This window comes from Lichenostomus cassidix, chromosome 15, assembly GCF_008360975.1.
Source record: "Lichenostomus cassidix isolate B80296 chromosome 15, HeHo_3.0, whole genome shotgun sequence".
In the NCBI taxonomy this organism is placed as follows: Eukaryota; Metazoa; Chordata; class Aves; order Passeriformes; family Meliphagidae; genus Lichenostomus; species Lichenostomus cassidix.
In genome coordinates, this window is record NC_139496.1 from 4,983,153 (window position 1) to 4,997,058 (window position 13,906).

General features: G+C 47.4%; 1 protein-coding gene across 2 annotated transcripts in view; it reads right to left on the minus strand.

Moving 5' to 3' along the window:
• Window positions 1-13,906, minus strand: part of MN1 (MN1 proto-oncogene, transcriptional regulator) — a 79,956-nt gene that overhangs the window by 44,573 nt on the left and 21,477 nt on the right. The window contains exon 2 of one of the 2 annotated variants that reach the window (XM_085075704.1): window positions 932-5,921. The exons of the other annotated variant lie outside the window; for it this stretch is intronic. Within the exon in view, the coding sequence (XP_084931830.1) occupies window positions 5,734-5,921 (188 nt within the window). The 3' untranslated portion in view covers window positions 932-5,733. Of the gene's footprint in view, window positions 1-931; window positions 5,922-13,906 lie in introns of those variants that run through there. 2 annotated transcript variants of the gene reach the window in all.

The following is a 13,906-nucleotide window of genomic DNA, read 5'->3' on the forward strand; positions in this document are numbered from 1 at the left end:
AGTCAGTTGATTTTCATCTGCTAATGTGATGTGCAGCAAACAGTGAGCTCCTGCTGCCTTTTTGGAAGCTCGGGGCGGAGCGTTGCTGGAGCAGGAGGGGCTGCTCCAGCTGCTGGCAGAAGCAAAGGAGCCTTTGCACAGTGGGAGATCTGGGAGCCAAGGAATGGCCTCGTGTGCTGGAGGAGGCGTGTGAATCCAACCATTAACAGAGCTCGTGGTCAGTTTTACTGAACAACTAGGACAAAGCAGGAGCAGTGCTGTGCAGGGCTGGGGGCTTGGGGAGCTGCCCCGGGGGCTGCTCCCACTGCCCAGAGGCTCCAGGCATGGTTTGGCCCCTCTGGACAAGCTCCAATGACCAGAGAGAGGTGCTGCCACAGAGAGAGGGCACAGAGGAGGGCAGTACCTGGGCAGAGCTGCACGAACCTCACCCAGTAGCAAAGAGTGTCTCAACAACCTCAGTGTACAGACAGGGCCACCACCATCCTACTGTGCCTCTGAGGACATGCTGTGGTCAGGACCACCAGTGGGAATGAGCTCTTGCTGCCCAACCAGTCCTCAGTCTCATGGGGGAGCGACCTGGGCAGAGGGGAAGGTCTTACCTTCAATGGGCAGGGACTGCACAGCTGCCATGAACGCTGCTCTTCTTCCTCAGGGTCAAAAAGTAAAGCTTAAAAAACACCAATCCTGCTGGGCAGAGGGTCACCACTGAGAGCAGGGAGGAACTGGAAAAGCAAAGTGCACCCCAAACCTCCTGGGAACAGCACAGCTCACTAAGGAGTCCCACGTGGGTGAGAGCTTCCTCAAATCACAGGCAAATTTGTACTATCATGAGGTCCAGGGCTTACCTGAATAGGAACAGTATCAGCTCACTTCTTCACATCCCTGAGGAAAACAGACTGACTACAAAAATCAACAAACCTGGTATGAAATATAGAGTAGCCACCATTAACATCATATTTATTGTTATTTAGTTGCTCAGTAAAACATATACAGATATGTACAATATGCAGGAATACAGAAGACTGCACTTTACATATTTAAAAAAAAGAAAGAAAAATAACACTCAATTTCATGAGCTATTGTCACAGTCTTCCAACCAAGCATTTAGGAAACGAATTTAACAAGAATTTAAAAAAAAAAAGGAAAAAAAAAAGAAAAAAAAAAGATTACAGGATTGCCTAACACACAGCAGAGTCAAGTTTTCATATTTTACATGTGCAATAACATTTTTCAGAAGAGTTTGCTAATGCAGTACGGATTACCAGTGTTTTGAGGTGTTCTTTTTTTCTTTTCCGTGAACCAAATTTAGTACAAAGAAATAACATCCTTTTGCTTAAGGCTGTTTTAAAGCTGTAATATTCTTGGGTAGTGAATAGTGATAAAGTTATAACTGCCGGAAATCAGAGCCTGCAGTTTCATCAGTCAGAACCTATGAGCGGATGGACTCAAAGCAACAATTTTAATAGAGAACTTCTAAGACAAAATTAGACTATTTCCTCCATTAGCCTTAAGCATTAAAGAAGAAACAATTCTATAAAAATGGGTTATGCTCTTACACACCATCCCTTGAACAGCTGTGAATCCAGTAGCTGACAAAACCTTACACTGCAGCTCAACAAAAACAAGCCAAATGCATCAGTTTGGTTCCTATTGCCCCCACCCTCCCAGCGCCCATCCTGCTGCCGTGCTCACCTCACCCCTTCCACCTCCCAAAACTGGAACTTTTTGCCTTATTGGTGGCCAGTCAGCCCCAGGGTGGCCATGGAGACCACAGGACCTGCACAGCTCCCAGGTGCTCCAGGTGACAGAATTCTGGTGCTCATCCCCTTCCACCCTGACACTGTGAAAACCTTAACAAGCCTAAAGCCCCTTACTGATGCTCCAACAGCAGAGAGCAGGTAACCCCAAGAGAATGCGATCTGGAGAAAATTCACAAAAGTATATAATAAATAAGGCCTACTCTGTCCTTTTTTGGCAAAGAGGTATTTTATCACTCCTCCCAATTGAAATGCAAGAGAAATTTTGCTCAGTTTGCTACAACACTGCAACTTGCAGACTAAGCACAGGGTTTCTTTTAAGAAATACAGAGGGAGCCAGGGCACAGGGCCAGGAGATGGGGACATCCTGGCTTCTCCAAACCAGCCCTGAGGCTGTGGGAGCCTCCGGAGCCAGGCTGGCCAGGGAGAATCCCCACAGCACATTTCAGCTGTTGTTCACAATCCAAAGCAGGCTGTGCATCGTACCACTGGTCTTTGGCTTCTTGTACAACTGTCCCCCATTGGGAAGCCATGTAGGACACACGGGCTGGAGGTTTCACCCTGGCATTTGGGGAACACCTAGCTGATAAAACTCCCCCAACTCAGCCCTCGAAGGAAACAAGCCTCGGGCATGGGACTCAGCAGCAAGCAGAGGTCAGACCTCAGTGCAGCTCAGCCCTGCCACTGTTTTCTCAGTCTCCCTGCTGTCTGTGCCTCAGTTTCCTTCTCCACAAGGGTGTAACTTACCTCTTCCACAACTGGCTTTTACCTACAGCTCCCAAACATGCTTCAGTTGGAATATTATTATTCAGAAAATGACATCATTTCCTTTCTTTCCATGTCAGGCCATGCTGACACTTGTCACATGTTAAAAAAAACTGATCAGTGCATTCAGTGTAAAATTAATGGAGAAAATGGGTACAATGAAATAACTGCAGGTACCACCAGCTCTGTGACAAAGCTTGAGCGTTCTGTATATGCTGTCAGTACCTCATCCCCAGGTGAGCAGGACATCTGTCCTGGTCAGAATGTAGAGTTTTTGTTCTGATCTTTGGCAAAAAACAACAAAACCCTAGAAGCGCAGGTTTGGTTGGTCCTGGCATCGCCAAGCAGAGCTTGTTCAATCAAGATCAAACGGACAGGAGGTTAACAAGAGGACTGTGTGTGACTGTGTGATTCAGTAAAACTCCAGGCCCAGTAAGCCCAGCACACAGCCAGCTGCTGCTTGAACTCCTCACTCTCTGACCATCCCAGCCCTCCACTGCACTCACTGCCCAGAGCGGAGCCAGCAGTAGCCAAGTGCCACAGCTCCCATGGCTCCACACTGCACAGCACCTGGAGACACAGCCCCTGGCCTCAGGACACCCCAGCCTCCTCATTTCACAGCATTCCACTGATTTTTAAGGAATTGCTTATGCTCTGCATTTCCACAAGCAAGTGAGAAAGCAAGTTCCAAGTGGATGAGAACAACGCTCCAGGAAAGAAGCGCAAGCTGCTGAGAATGAGCCAGCAGAACTGGGTGGTGAGACTGAGCCACTGAAGTTCCACTCAAACGGGGATTTCTCTTTAAAAGCATCTGAACTCGGTGTTCCCTGACAGGTTCCTTCCCGTGGCACAGGGTGTGCATCCCTGACCTCAGGAAGCCTGAAAAACCTGTTCTCTTCAGTGCAGCAGGAAAAACTAAAAACAAAGCAACAAGACAAGGGGCTGCACTCTGAGCAGGAATGCCACCAGACCATGAACTTGGCCAAAATTTTCAGCTGTAAGTGATGGAATGCAGTACCGTATTGGTGTCACCTCCAGGACCCCCTGCTTGCAGACTGAGCCCCCCAGAGCAGCACATGTGCTCTGGGGCAGGCACAGAACACCCATGCTCTGCTGACAGGATTTAAAATCAAACACATACTTAGGTAAGCCAGGACTTGAGGAATCACAGGCAAAGAGGCACCTTCCAGAAGGGGGCTGACAGTGATTACTAGGAGATACTTTACTGGGGACGGTGATAATTTATTGCAGGTGCAGGAGGAGCTCTGTGCTCCTGGTCGCACACCCCGACAGAGGTACAAACCATCCCAGCTTTTTGATCCAAACCAAGTGGGTGTGAGGCAGCTCCACAGCCAGTTGCTCCAGGATGGGCAAAAATCCTCATCCTCGTGGAAGCTCCAGCTTTAATACAAAGTAAAATAATATTGAAAACCAAGATTAAAAACTATCCAAATTTATCCAAAGTCAATTCATTGACCAGACCCATAAATCAATCCATGCATGGTTAATAAGAGCACATTCAAATCACATTTCCAAACACTGCGAGTCTCTCTGAAGCCACATACGACCGAGAGTGAGGATTCCAGACCACCCTTGGCTTTTTAGGCAGAATTTCCTCTCCATTGGTGTCTACTGAGAATATTACGTCAAAATAATTAAAGACCCAGCACAATCATCAAAGATAAAGTATAAAGCAGTCTTCAACTCTGTCCCTTCAGCAGGGACACATTTGTGAAATCATGAATAAATAACCCTAGAGAGGCCAACCTTTATTTCCCAACCAAAACCAAACCCTTGCAGTTCCTGAGCTCCAGGAGCTGTGGGAGAAGAGCTGCTGGTGCAGGGCAGGATGGGGCCACTCCTGGGCACAGGGACACACAAATAATGGACAGCGTTACGTAAAACCACCGGAGAATCAGCCCATCGTGTCAGTCGTGCGTTTATCTGGTTTGCTTCCAACTTTCATCTCGAATGAGCATTATCTAGCCCGAGCAGGAAAGTATGGCTTTCCTTTTATTGTGTGCATCCAGCAATGCTGTTCTTCAGTGCGTGGCAAAAACGGGGCCTTGAATGAGTTTGGGGGTTCTAACTCGAGGTCTCCCTGCCCTGGCAGATTAGGAAATGTGGCCCCTGGGCACACAGCCCCCTGCATCCTCCAACCTGGGCTGTCCCTGATCCCTGCCACTGCACTGGGACCGGTTGTGGCAGGGGCTGGGGCACACCCAGACAAGTGCAGGGGACACTGGACCTGCTGCCAATCAACAGCACCTTTCTGCAGCTAAAAACGGGCAAACATGGGCAGGGTGCAGGGGATTTTCTTCTCCAGTATCAAATAAGTGGGAACTGCAGGAGCACCACCAGGGCCAGGCAAGCAAGATGGAGCCTGGGCCTTTTGAGAAGGAGATAATGATTCTTGACCATTAAGCAAACTTACTATAAGACTTACTTAAAAAAACCTCTCCATACCTTCCCCACTGTGCCTGAACCAGCCCGTGAATGACAGAGCTCCATCCCAGGGCTGTGCCCAGGTACACAGAGGAAGGAGCATCCTGGCCTCACCAGGAGGCACAGAGAAAAACAAGGCTGAAGCTTACTAACAGCACAGCCTCATTCTCTCAGGAAAGGGCAGGTCCATGCCTGAACATTCAACAGAGCATCAACTGCTTGGTTTGTATGTGACTGGCAAAGGCTGGGTGTCACTATAACATAGGATTTAATGCTGATCATTTCACTTTCACTGGTGTTTATTCCTGAACTGCTGCTCCTCAGGATCACCATCCTAATAAGCACTGAACAAAGCAAAACAAAACAAAACAGAAAAAAAAAAAAAAAGAAAAATAAAGCAAATGAGGAAGAAAAGGAGGAGGAGGAGGAAGAGGAGAATCTTTGTCTTATTATGACATACGTGACTTGGACACACACTGAGATGAAAAAGGAAAAGGCCTCATCTATAAATGTATGCCAAGGTTACAGAATAATGGGAAAAAGTGGTCTAGCAGGAAAATCTTAAGCAAAAGTGTGCTAACTGCAGAAGGGTTAACACTGGTAACATACTGTGGCAGAAGATTAAAAAAAAGTTGAGGTTTACTTTAAATTAACCCTTTCCAGTCCATATGCCACTAAGCAGGTACCAACCTAGAAAAATAGTCCACCTAGCAGTAGCGGCCCTTTGAAATTAAAAAAAGAAAAAAAAAATAATAATTTCTTTTGTTCAAGTCAGGGCAGCAACAAAAGTCCCGAATCTGTTGGAGATGTCCGAGTGCAGGGACCTCCACGTCGGCACCGCAGTCCGGCCCTTCGCCTCGCCCACGTCGTCCGTGCAGTGGACCGAGAGGCACTGCAGGTGGGTGCCCGTCTGCGCCGCCGCCGCCGAGGTCTTGCTCGGGGGAAGGTCGTGGGCTGGAAAGGGTTCACAGAGAGAGGTTAGGAGAGTTGTGACACACACAGCCCAATCAGCTCACAGCCTGGTAGCACCCTCTCCCCCCACTGGCTGCGCCCCTCTCTTGAATGCCCGGCTCAGGGGATGCTGAGGATGCACCACTGGTATGGCTCCCCCTCTGCACCCCAAAGAGAGCTCCCATGGTTGATTTCTCACAAGAACACCACTTGAGAGAAAGCAGTGATATGACTGAATGGCAGGGATGGACTTGGAGCTGATGAGTGTGTCCTAGACCTCTGCACAAGCAGGAGCTTTCCTTCCCGCTTTTCTTTCCACTGTTAGAAAGGTTTGCTGAAACACCTCCAAACAGGAAGCCAGCCCCGAACCCTCCGTGCCCTCATGGTCAGTCCCAGCAGCACTCTCCCCTTTCCCCTCTTTTAATGAAGCACTGTGATAATATGTTTCTTAGAATTTCTTTCATTTTAGGACGTTGTATGATCTTTAGCTATCATTAGTTTCAGTTAACCACAGAAATGTATTACTTTAACTGAAACATCCTAAACAATGTCCCTGGGCCTTTTTCCTCTGGATTTTATCGATAACGTGAAGAGCAGCTAAGGTGGGTGGAACATGATAAAGATGCCAAAAACTGGTTGTGAATGCTTAACATCTCAGGACTTTTCCTCCCATCACCTTTCTCCTGTTCCATAAAGCCAAGCAGTGTGGGGGTACCACACTTTAAGGGGCAACTCATATTGCTTTCATTGAACCTGCTGCTATACCAGACATAAAACCAGAACTGAACAGCTTGTTACACAATCACAAAGATATTAAAAATTAATCCTAAACTAGCCTGGAAGTCCATGGTTTAAACTGGAAAAGGCTTTTAATGCTTGATTATAACAGGATGTCAGAGATGATCATATCTAAAACAGTATAATAACACCACACAGGAACTACCAAGAACCTGGGGACATGATGCCATAAACACTGGGAGAAGGAACCAGGCTTCAGAGCAGTGCTGCTGCCTGCTCAGCCCTGAGCTGCATTAGTGCTGCCATGTGCAAAATCCACACAGAGCTCTGCTGCACACCTCAGCCAGGCCCTGCACTCGCCCTTCTCTGGACACCCATGTGCTGCTCAGGTCAAGAATCCAGCAGCAGCGGGGCAAAGGTGCTCACACTATCTACATTCAAAGGGATTCTAGCTCCCTGCAGTTAATGTTGGGTGTTTTTAGTCAGTTTTGATAAACAGGCAGCACCGAGGGGCTGAGCAGAAGCACAGAGCAGAGGCCACCACGTGATACCCAAAGTTCCAGCAGGAAGAGAGGTGTTGGCACAGATGCCTTCCCAGCATACAGAGATTCTGCTCTGCTTTCCTGTCACCCCTGTGTCCCATCACTTTGGGGAAAAACCAGACTCCCTAAATAACTGCTATTTGATCAGGTGTTCAATTTAACTTACTGTCCTGAATGCAAATACACATACAAAGCTATTTTTTTTTAAATACTCAAAACTCAGATGGGATTGTGCAGAAAATTGTGAACAGGAAATGTTTTCCTTACTTGCATTTGTTCACAAGACACACAGTACCCACTGTTTTTATTCTTAGGTCTCCCTGACTGCACAGGACATGCTGGGCTCGGCACAGGAAGAGCCAGCGCCTCGAGATTAGTCCTTGTGACAGCAGCTCTCTTCCTCTCCTGCAGAGAAAAAGGAAGGAGTCCCACAGCTGAACTGCTGCCACAAGGGGCCCAGGGGTCCCAGTGGTGTTTCTACAAGGGCTGCAGGAGATCCCCCACAGCTGAGGACTCCCAACAGCCGAGGCAGAGGCAGCACATTCCCAGGCTGGGATCAGATCCAGAGCCATGCAGCCACCCCGACACCTAGAACAGAGCTAGTCATCAGCAACAGCTATGTGAACAAGTTCATGTGCACACAAGCAATTAAAGAATAAAAAACTAGGTTTATTTGCTTGTAAATTAGCAAATTGCTTCTAAGCCATTAGCTGTGAATAAAATTCATAAGCAAACTACTGATAAAGAAATTAAAGCAAAATCTATCCCATAGGGATGAATAGGATTCATTGGCTTCAGAGGAAAACACAAGTAAAAGAGGTGAGCAGGAACTGAGCAAAGTCAGTACTGACTGCCACTGTCCACAACACAAGCCTTGCTCACCATGGGACACCACTGTGGGAGCTCCAGCTCTCCTGTCTATCATTAACGAGCACAGAAAATGACGTATTCAAATCCAAAACAAAGAGAGCTCGCAGCAGAGCCTCTACTGGCACAAGAATTCTCAAAGCCAATCTGGAGGGAAATTTTCAGTGCATTTTACTTTTTTCCAGTATTTCTGTCTTGACAAAGGTATGATGCTTTCCAGGAAAAAAACCTTTGTAGCAAAAAATTAAAGTTGGGCTGATGCTGATGAAAATTATGTTCTTTAAGCATGAGATACTGCCTGATGCTTGTCCAGAACAGAAACACTCTTCCAGCAGACCTGTTTCACCAGCCATCCTCTCTGCCTCCTCAGCTACAGTGCCCATGGTCCAGAGCAGTTCTGTCAGCTGCAATGGATGTGACTCAGTGCATTAAAATTAGTCAGGTAATGCAAGATGGTGTCACCACATCACTGCCTTACAGTTGCCAAGTTCCAGAGAAATCATTGTCAGTCATGAAGTAACTCACTGAAAGCACGGAATTTTCAGACAAATTATCTTTAAACTGCACAACTGCCTCTATTAGCAACTACTGCAAGAAATTTGTGTTATTAAAAAAAGCAGTATGCTTCTAATAAGGGCCATCCTCCACACCCAAGATCTTGACATGGTCTGGGTGGAGACTTCCCCTCCAAACTAAAGGACATGACACAGAACCCGGGACTGACACAAGTACAGCCACCCTGCAAAAGGACAGCGCGTGCTGCTTGGAAACAGCAAAAGCTGAAGCAGAGGTAAGAAATAAAACATCATATGTAAGCCCTTGTCATGTTCACGTGACAGGCATGAAACTCAAAGCAGTAAAGTGACCAAAGACCAAAAGAATTCTGGAAACAGCTCACCCATGATGGTGTCCTCCCTCTGCACTATAGGTGACGCTGTGGTGGTCCAAGAGCCACTCTGCTTTTAGGTAAGAGCTTCTGACCAAGCTTTACCCAGCCTAACACATTCCAGCCATTCAGCCCCAGACAAGCAGCAAGAAGAGAGCGCCCAGCCGGGCTCCCCAGCCTCCCTCCAGGCCCGACCCTCTGCTCTGACCTTGCACATTTAGGAAGCTGCTCTTTCGTTCTGCTCTACTTTGCAAAGGCACACAGCCTTTGAAAAGAAAAGGTTGCTGTTTGTTTGTTTACACAGCATTAATGGCAGCATGGTGACTAACCCAGGAGCCTGGCCAGCAGCGTTGGAGCCTGCAGCTGGGACACAGGAAGAGGAGCAGGAGTTGTTCTTCACAAAAAAATTCAATACACACGCTACAGACTGCCTTTTCATATCAGCTGAGGGAAAAACACATTTCTCAAGTGAGGTTAGACTGTGGCATTCACCTTGCTCTGCAGACACCATGTATATACACCTTCAGTCCCTCCAGCTTCTTTCTCCCTTTTTCATGAGCCCCTGAGCAGTTAAGCTGCTCCATAATGCCTCTTTTGTCATGCAGCATCTTCTTATGCATTATTAAAAAATAAACGCGTTCTCTTAACTGTGACAACCCCATCGAGCACTGTGCAAACCCAGAGGTGTCCCAATTTTTAGGTGAACTAATCCCATTAAAAACGAGTTCACCTGCTCACTATGTGCATCTCCCAGTCAGAGAGGAGGCTGATTGAGGGAGGGCTGGTGCAGCCAAGGCAACTGCAGATGCTACAGGGAGCTGATGCTGCTCTTCAGGTGCTGCCCATGCCACCCCTCTCATTTTTGCCAAAATCACCACCAACAAAAGGACGGAAAGCAGAGAGACACAGGAGTGAGAGCACAGACACAGTCTGGTAGGGGTCTGGTTGGGAGTGGGTTCCACTCCACATTTCAGCGTTCCTGCGAGATTGAAGTGACAAACAGGAGGTGAAGATCCCTAGAATGGCTCCTTGCCCCAGGGCTCATCCCTTACACTTCTTCACCGCTCTGACACAGCCTCAGCCGCCCGCGCTGCCCAGGGTCCGGCTGCCCGGCACAGCACGGCCTCGCCGCCGCCCTCGATGGCCAGCCAAGCGTGAAGGCCCTGGATTGCTACTGATCTTGTTAAGGCTGAATCTGAAGATTTGGCCAATAACGCTATATTCCCTGATCAGAGATCTGTTTCCCCTCTACCATCTGATAACCACTCTTAAAGGACGCGTTAATGGGCTTCCGTTCACTCTGTGCCCGTTAAGCAGAGGCCAAGCTACCATAAGAGGGAATAGATTTGAGTAATGATCCCTTATGAGGCAGCAAACCTACATATAGTGTTTAAAATTATTCCCTTAGGACAAGATGTTTTTCACCAAATCTCCCACATGACAGTTTGACATATTGGTTCAGGCACATAGCTCTGCATTTGTACACAGCACAGAACCATCTTTTTTCAGTTTTTGAGAAAAATAAGGGCTGAAAACATTTTGTGTTTCCCTGGACACTGGACCTAGTCTCCACAGATTAATTTATTCCTGAAATTGTGTTTTTAAACACTCCCAAAATTTTATTTTTAAACGCAACTAGCTTATTTGTGTTGATAAACAAATGAGCCATCCCCTTCCTCACCTCTGCAGCACTGACAAAGTCCTTGACAAAGGCATTTTCTTGCCCCTTGTTGAATACAAGGAAGCAACGGTTTGCATTTGTTCATAGACACAAATATGGCACCTGCCACCTCCTCACACCATAAACTTGCACCACTTTCAGGTCCCTTCACCCCTGGCAATCTGTGCCCACTTCAAGCTGGATGTCTCTGCTGTTCCCAATGCTAGGAGGGCACAGGCTGCCTCTGGCACCAGACTGGCAGCACCCAGCTCTGCTGGCACTCGAGGAAAAGCCCTGACTACCCATTACTAGAACATTCCTCTTATTTTGATTTTACTTCTTCACTCATTCTGTGTAACCTCTGCCCATAAAAGACTTAAAAGTGCTGCTCACCCCTGCTGCTCTCTGCTCTGTATGCACAGAATTCAGTGTAGGTTTTAAGGTGAGCAGCTGATGCCAAGAACTCGTCACAACGAGCTCAGCAGAAGTGAGGACAGGTGACTCCTCACGTTGCTGACCAGAAGCACTCTGCAGAGACACCCCAGCTCCAGGGTATCAGCCACATCTCACTCGATGACATTTCAAGAAGCCATTTGGCTTGGTCAGCCCCTCAATTTATTGTCAAGGCCCAGCCAGCTGAGCGCTGAGAGCCTTTCTCACGAAAGGAGGGAAGGCTCTTCATCAAACATGCGTGCACAGTGCTGAGCACCGTCCCACAGCACTCATATATCCCACAAACCACGATTAAAGCTCTGATTTTGCTGCAATACAGGCAAGACGGCGCTCACCCAAAGGCATGGCAAGCCCAGGCTAACACACAGTCTGTTCACCCTTAATGCTGCTTGCTGCCCACCCCTTCATCAGCCCATCACCTCTGGCAGCATCCTCTGGTCCTCACAGCCCCTTCCTCCACAGACAGCTTGATTAATTGGAGGTGCCTGAGGCTCTAAAGGGAGCGTGTATCAGCCCATGCTGCAGAGATGTTTATTTTGTTTTCAGTGGTCTCCAAGCTGGCATGGGGCTCCATCAGAGCTCGCTGCTTGCACAGAATTCAGATAACAGGAGACACGTAGTGCTTGCTGCAAATACATATTTTTCTTTTTTCTCCCTTGACCTCTTTTCCTGCTCCTGTTTTCACCAGGAGCAATGGAAGGATGTGCACGCCACGACAGGGAGGCTGCCCAAACCCACAGCAGCGTTAAGAGTTTGCTGTCAGGCTGTAGGGTTACAGTCAGACTGTGTTCCGCACGCTCACAGAAAGAAACCGAAGAAACTGGTGTAAAAAACGTGATGTAGGAAAAAATGCTAACCCTATCAGTGGAAAAGGAGGCACTCATCTTACAGAAGACACAGAATGAAAGATGTGTGGATGAGGACAATGATATTGCTGTTCTAAAAACCACGTTCCCTCCACTGTGCCAGGAAGAGACAAGAGATGGGGAACACATTGCTCCCCACCTTGCTGCTGCTGCCCAGCAGGAGAGCAACATGCCACCATAGCTTCACAGGTAAGTGTGAAACTGCCTACACCTATTTATTTCTCTGGAGGCTACTGTTAAATCACTGCTTTCCACCTCTATGACTCTTCAAGAAGAAAGGTAAGCCCTGCATCCCTGAAGACGCCAGAAGCTCTGGGCCTTGGGACAGCACCAGCTCCTGTACCTTGCTAGATGGCCACAGGGACAACTGACTGTTTCTAACTCATATCCTTCCTCTCTTTTTGGCTACCTTCAGTTCCTCTTTTCAGTTTAACACATTGACTCTCAGGCTGGCTTCCCTGCAAAACACAAACCACATAGAGGGGTCCTGCTTACCCCCCTGGTGAAGTGGCTGCTGTCAGGGTTTGGTTCTCACAGAACAAAAGACCATTCTGGCAAACCAGGGCTCACCCCAGCTGCAGTGCTGCTGTCTGCCAGTCCTGTCCTGATTTCATGCACTGCTCATCTGTGACAGCCCCAGGAAGCTGAGCTAGCAATGGCCAAACTTCCAGCCAGGGCTTAACCCAACCACATGGCTCCAAACCACTGGTCAGCTCCCAGTGCCATCACCAACACTGTGGTCTCCTCAGCCCTGCACGGTATGAGAATTGTTGGCATTAAAAATCAAACCAAATCAACTGCTACCAACAGCCAAACAACATCTGGACACTTCCAAGAGAAAATAAACTTAAGTCCAGCAACAGCAGCCCATTCCAGCATAGCCAATTCAACACTCACAACATCCATATGCTGCCATCCAATACCAGTGAAGCCTCAGGGAGCTCCAAGTTATTTTCCAAGGTCTGTCCTCCACCTTCATAAAACCCGAACACTTCTGCTCATGTGTGAAAGGAGTGAACTACCTAAGCCCCACCCAGCTGCTCCATCACACTGACACTCAGACCTAGCATTAGAAAGAGGCTCCAACCAGATTCTCCCATATAACGCCTCATTCCAAAGAGCTGTGGCTGTCTCAGACATGTCCCTACCTCTGAATCCAGCCCCCAACGTGAGAAGACCACCTCAACAGCAGGAGAGAATATTGGCTGACTGATGCTGTGTTTTCTGTGCTGCTGGCATACATCACCTGCTTGCACTAACTGAATGCTCTGAGTCTATTTTCACCAAGAATGACAAACGACACATCTGTGATGAGTAAGGAAATGCTGGGGTTTGCTTTCAAATTTATTTCATATGAACGCAAACTATCACATGACAGCTTTACACACAGCTCCAGCCCATGCAAAACCCATCTCTTGACTGCCAGAATGCACAAGCAAACAAAAGGTTTTCCATAAAATCCAAAGTGGAATTTTCTGGTTGCACAGGAGTCACATGAAATTGTTCAATAAGCCCTCATTTAAATAAAACCAGTTCTGGACACTGTCTAGTATTATTTCAGGACAGGCCAAAATTGAAAAAAGATGATACTTCTGCATTAAATCACCACCTGGACATTTTACATGGAGCAGGCCTCCAAAAATAAAGATAAAATGCTTACTTTCACTAGCGAGGGAAGGGGTGTATCAATGGATCTGTAAAGGCAGTGAATAGCTCATGATTATGCACAGAGCAAACAGAAAAGGAAACACATAAATGCCAGAGCTCCTTCATCAGATTTGTGCAAGAGCTTTGACACAATTGTGGGGGAAATAGTAGATATTACAATAAGTAGGATATTTGAGCCCTGCAGATAAACAGAATAAAAGATGAAGATTCCCTTCAAAGAACTTTGTTTGTGGTCATTTAGTTTCGGGATGCAAATTAAATAAATACTTGTTAGCCAAGCAAAAGCAGGGAACTATCTCTGAAATATT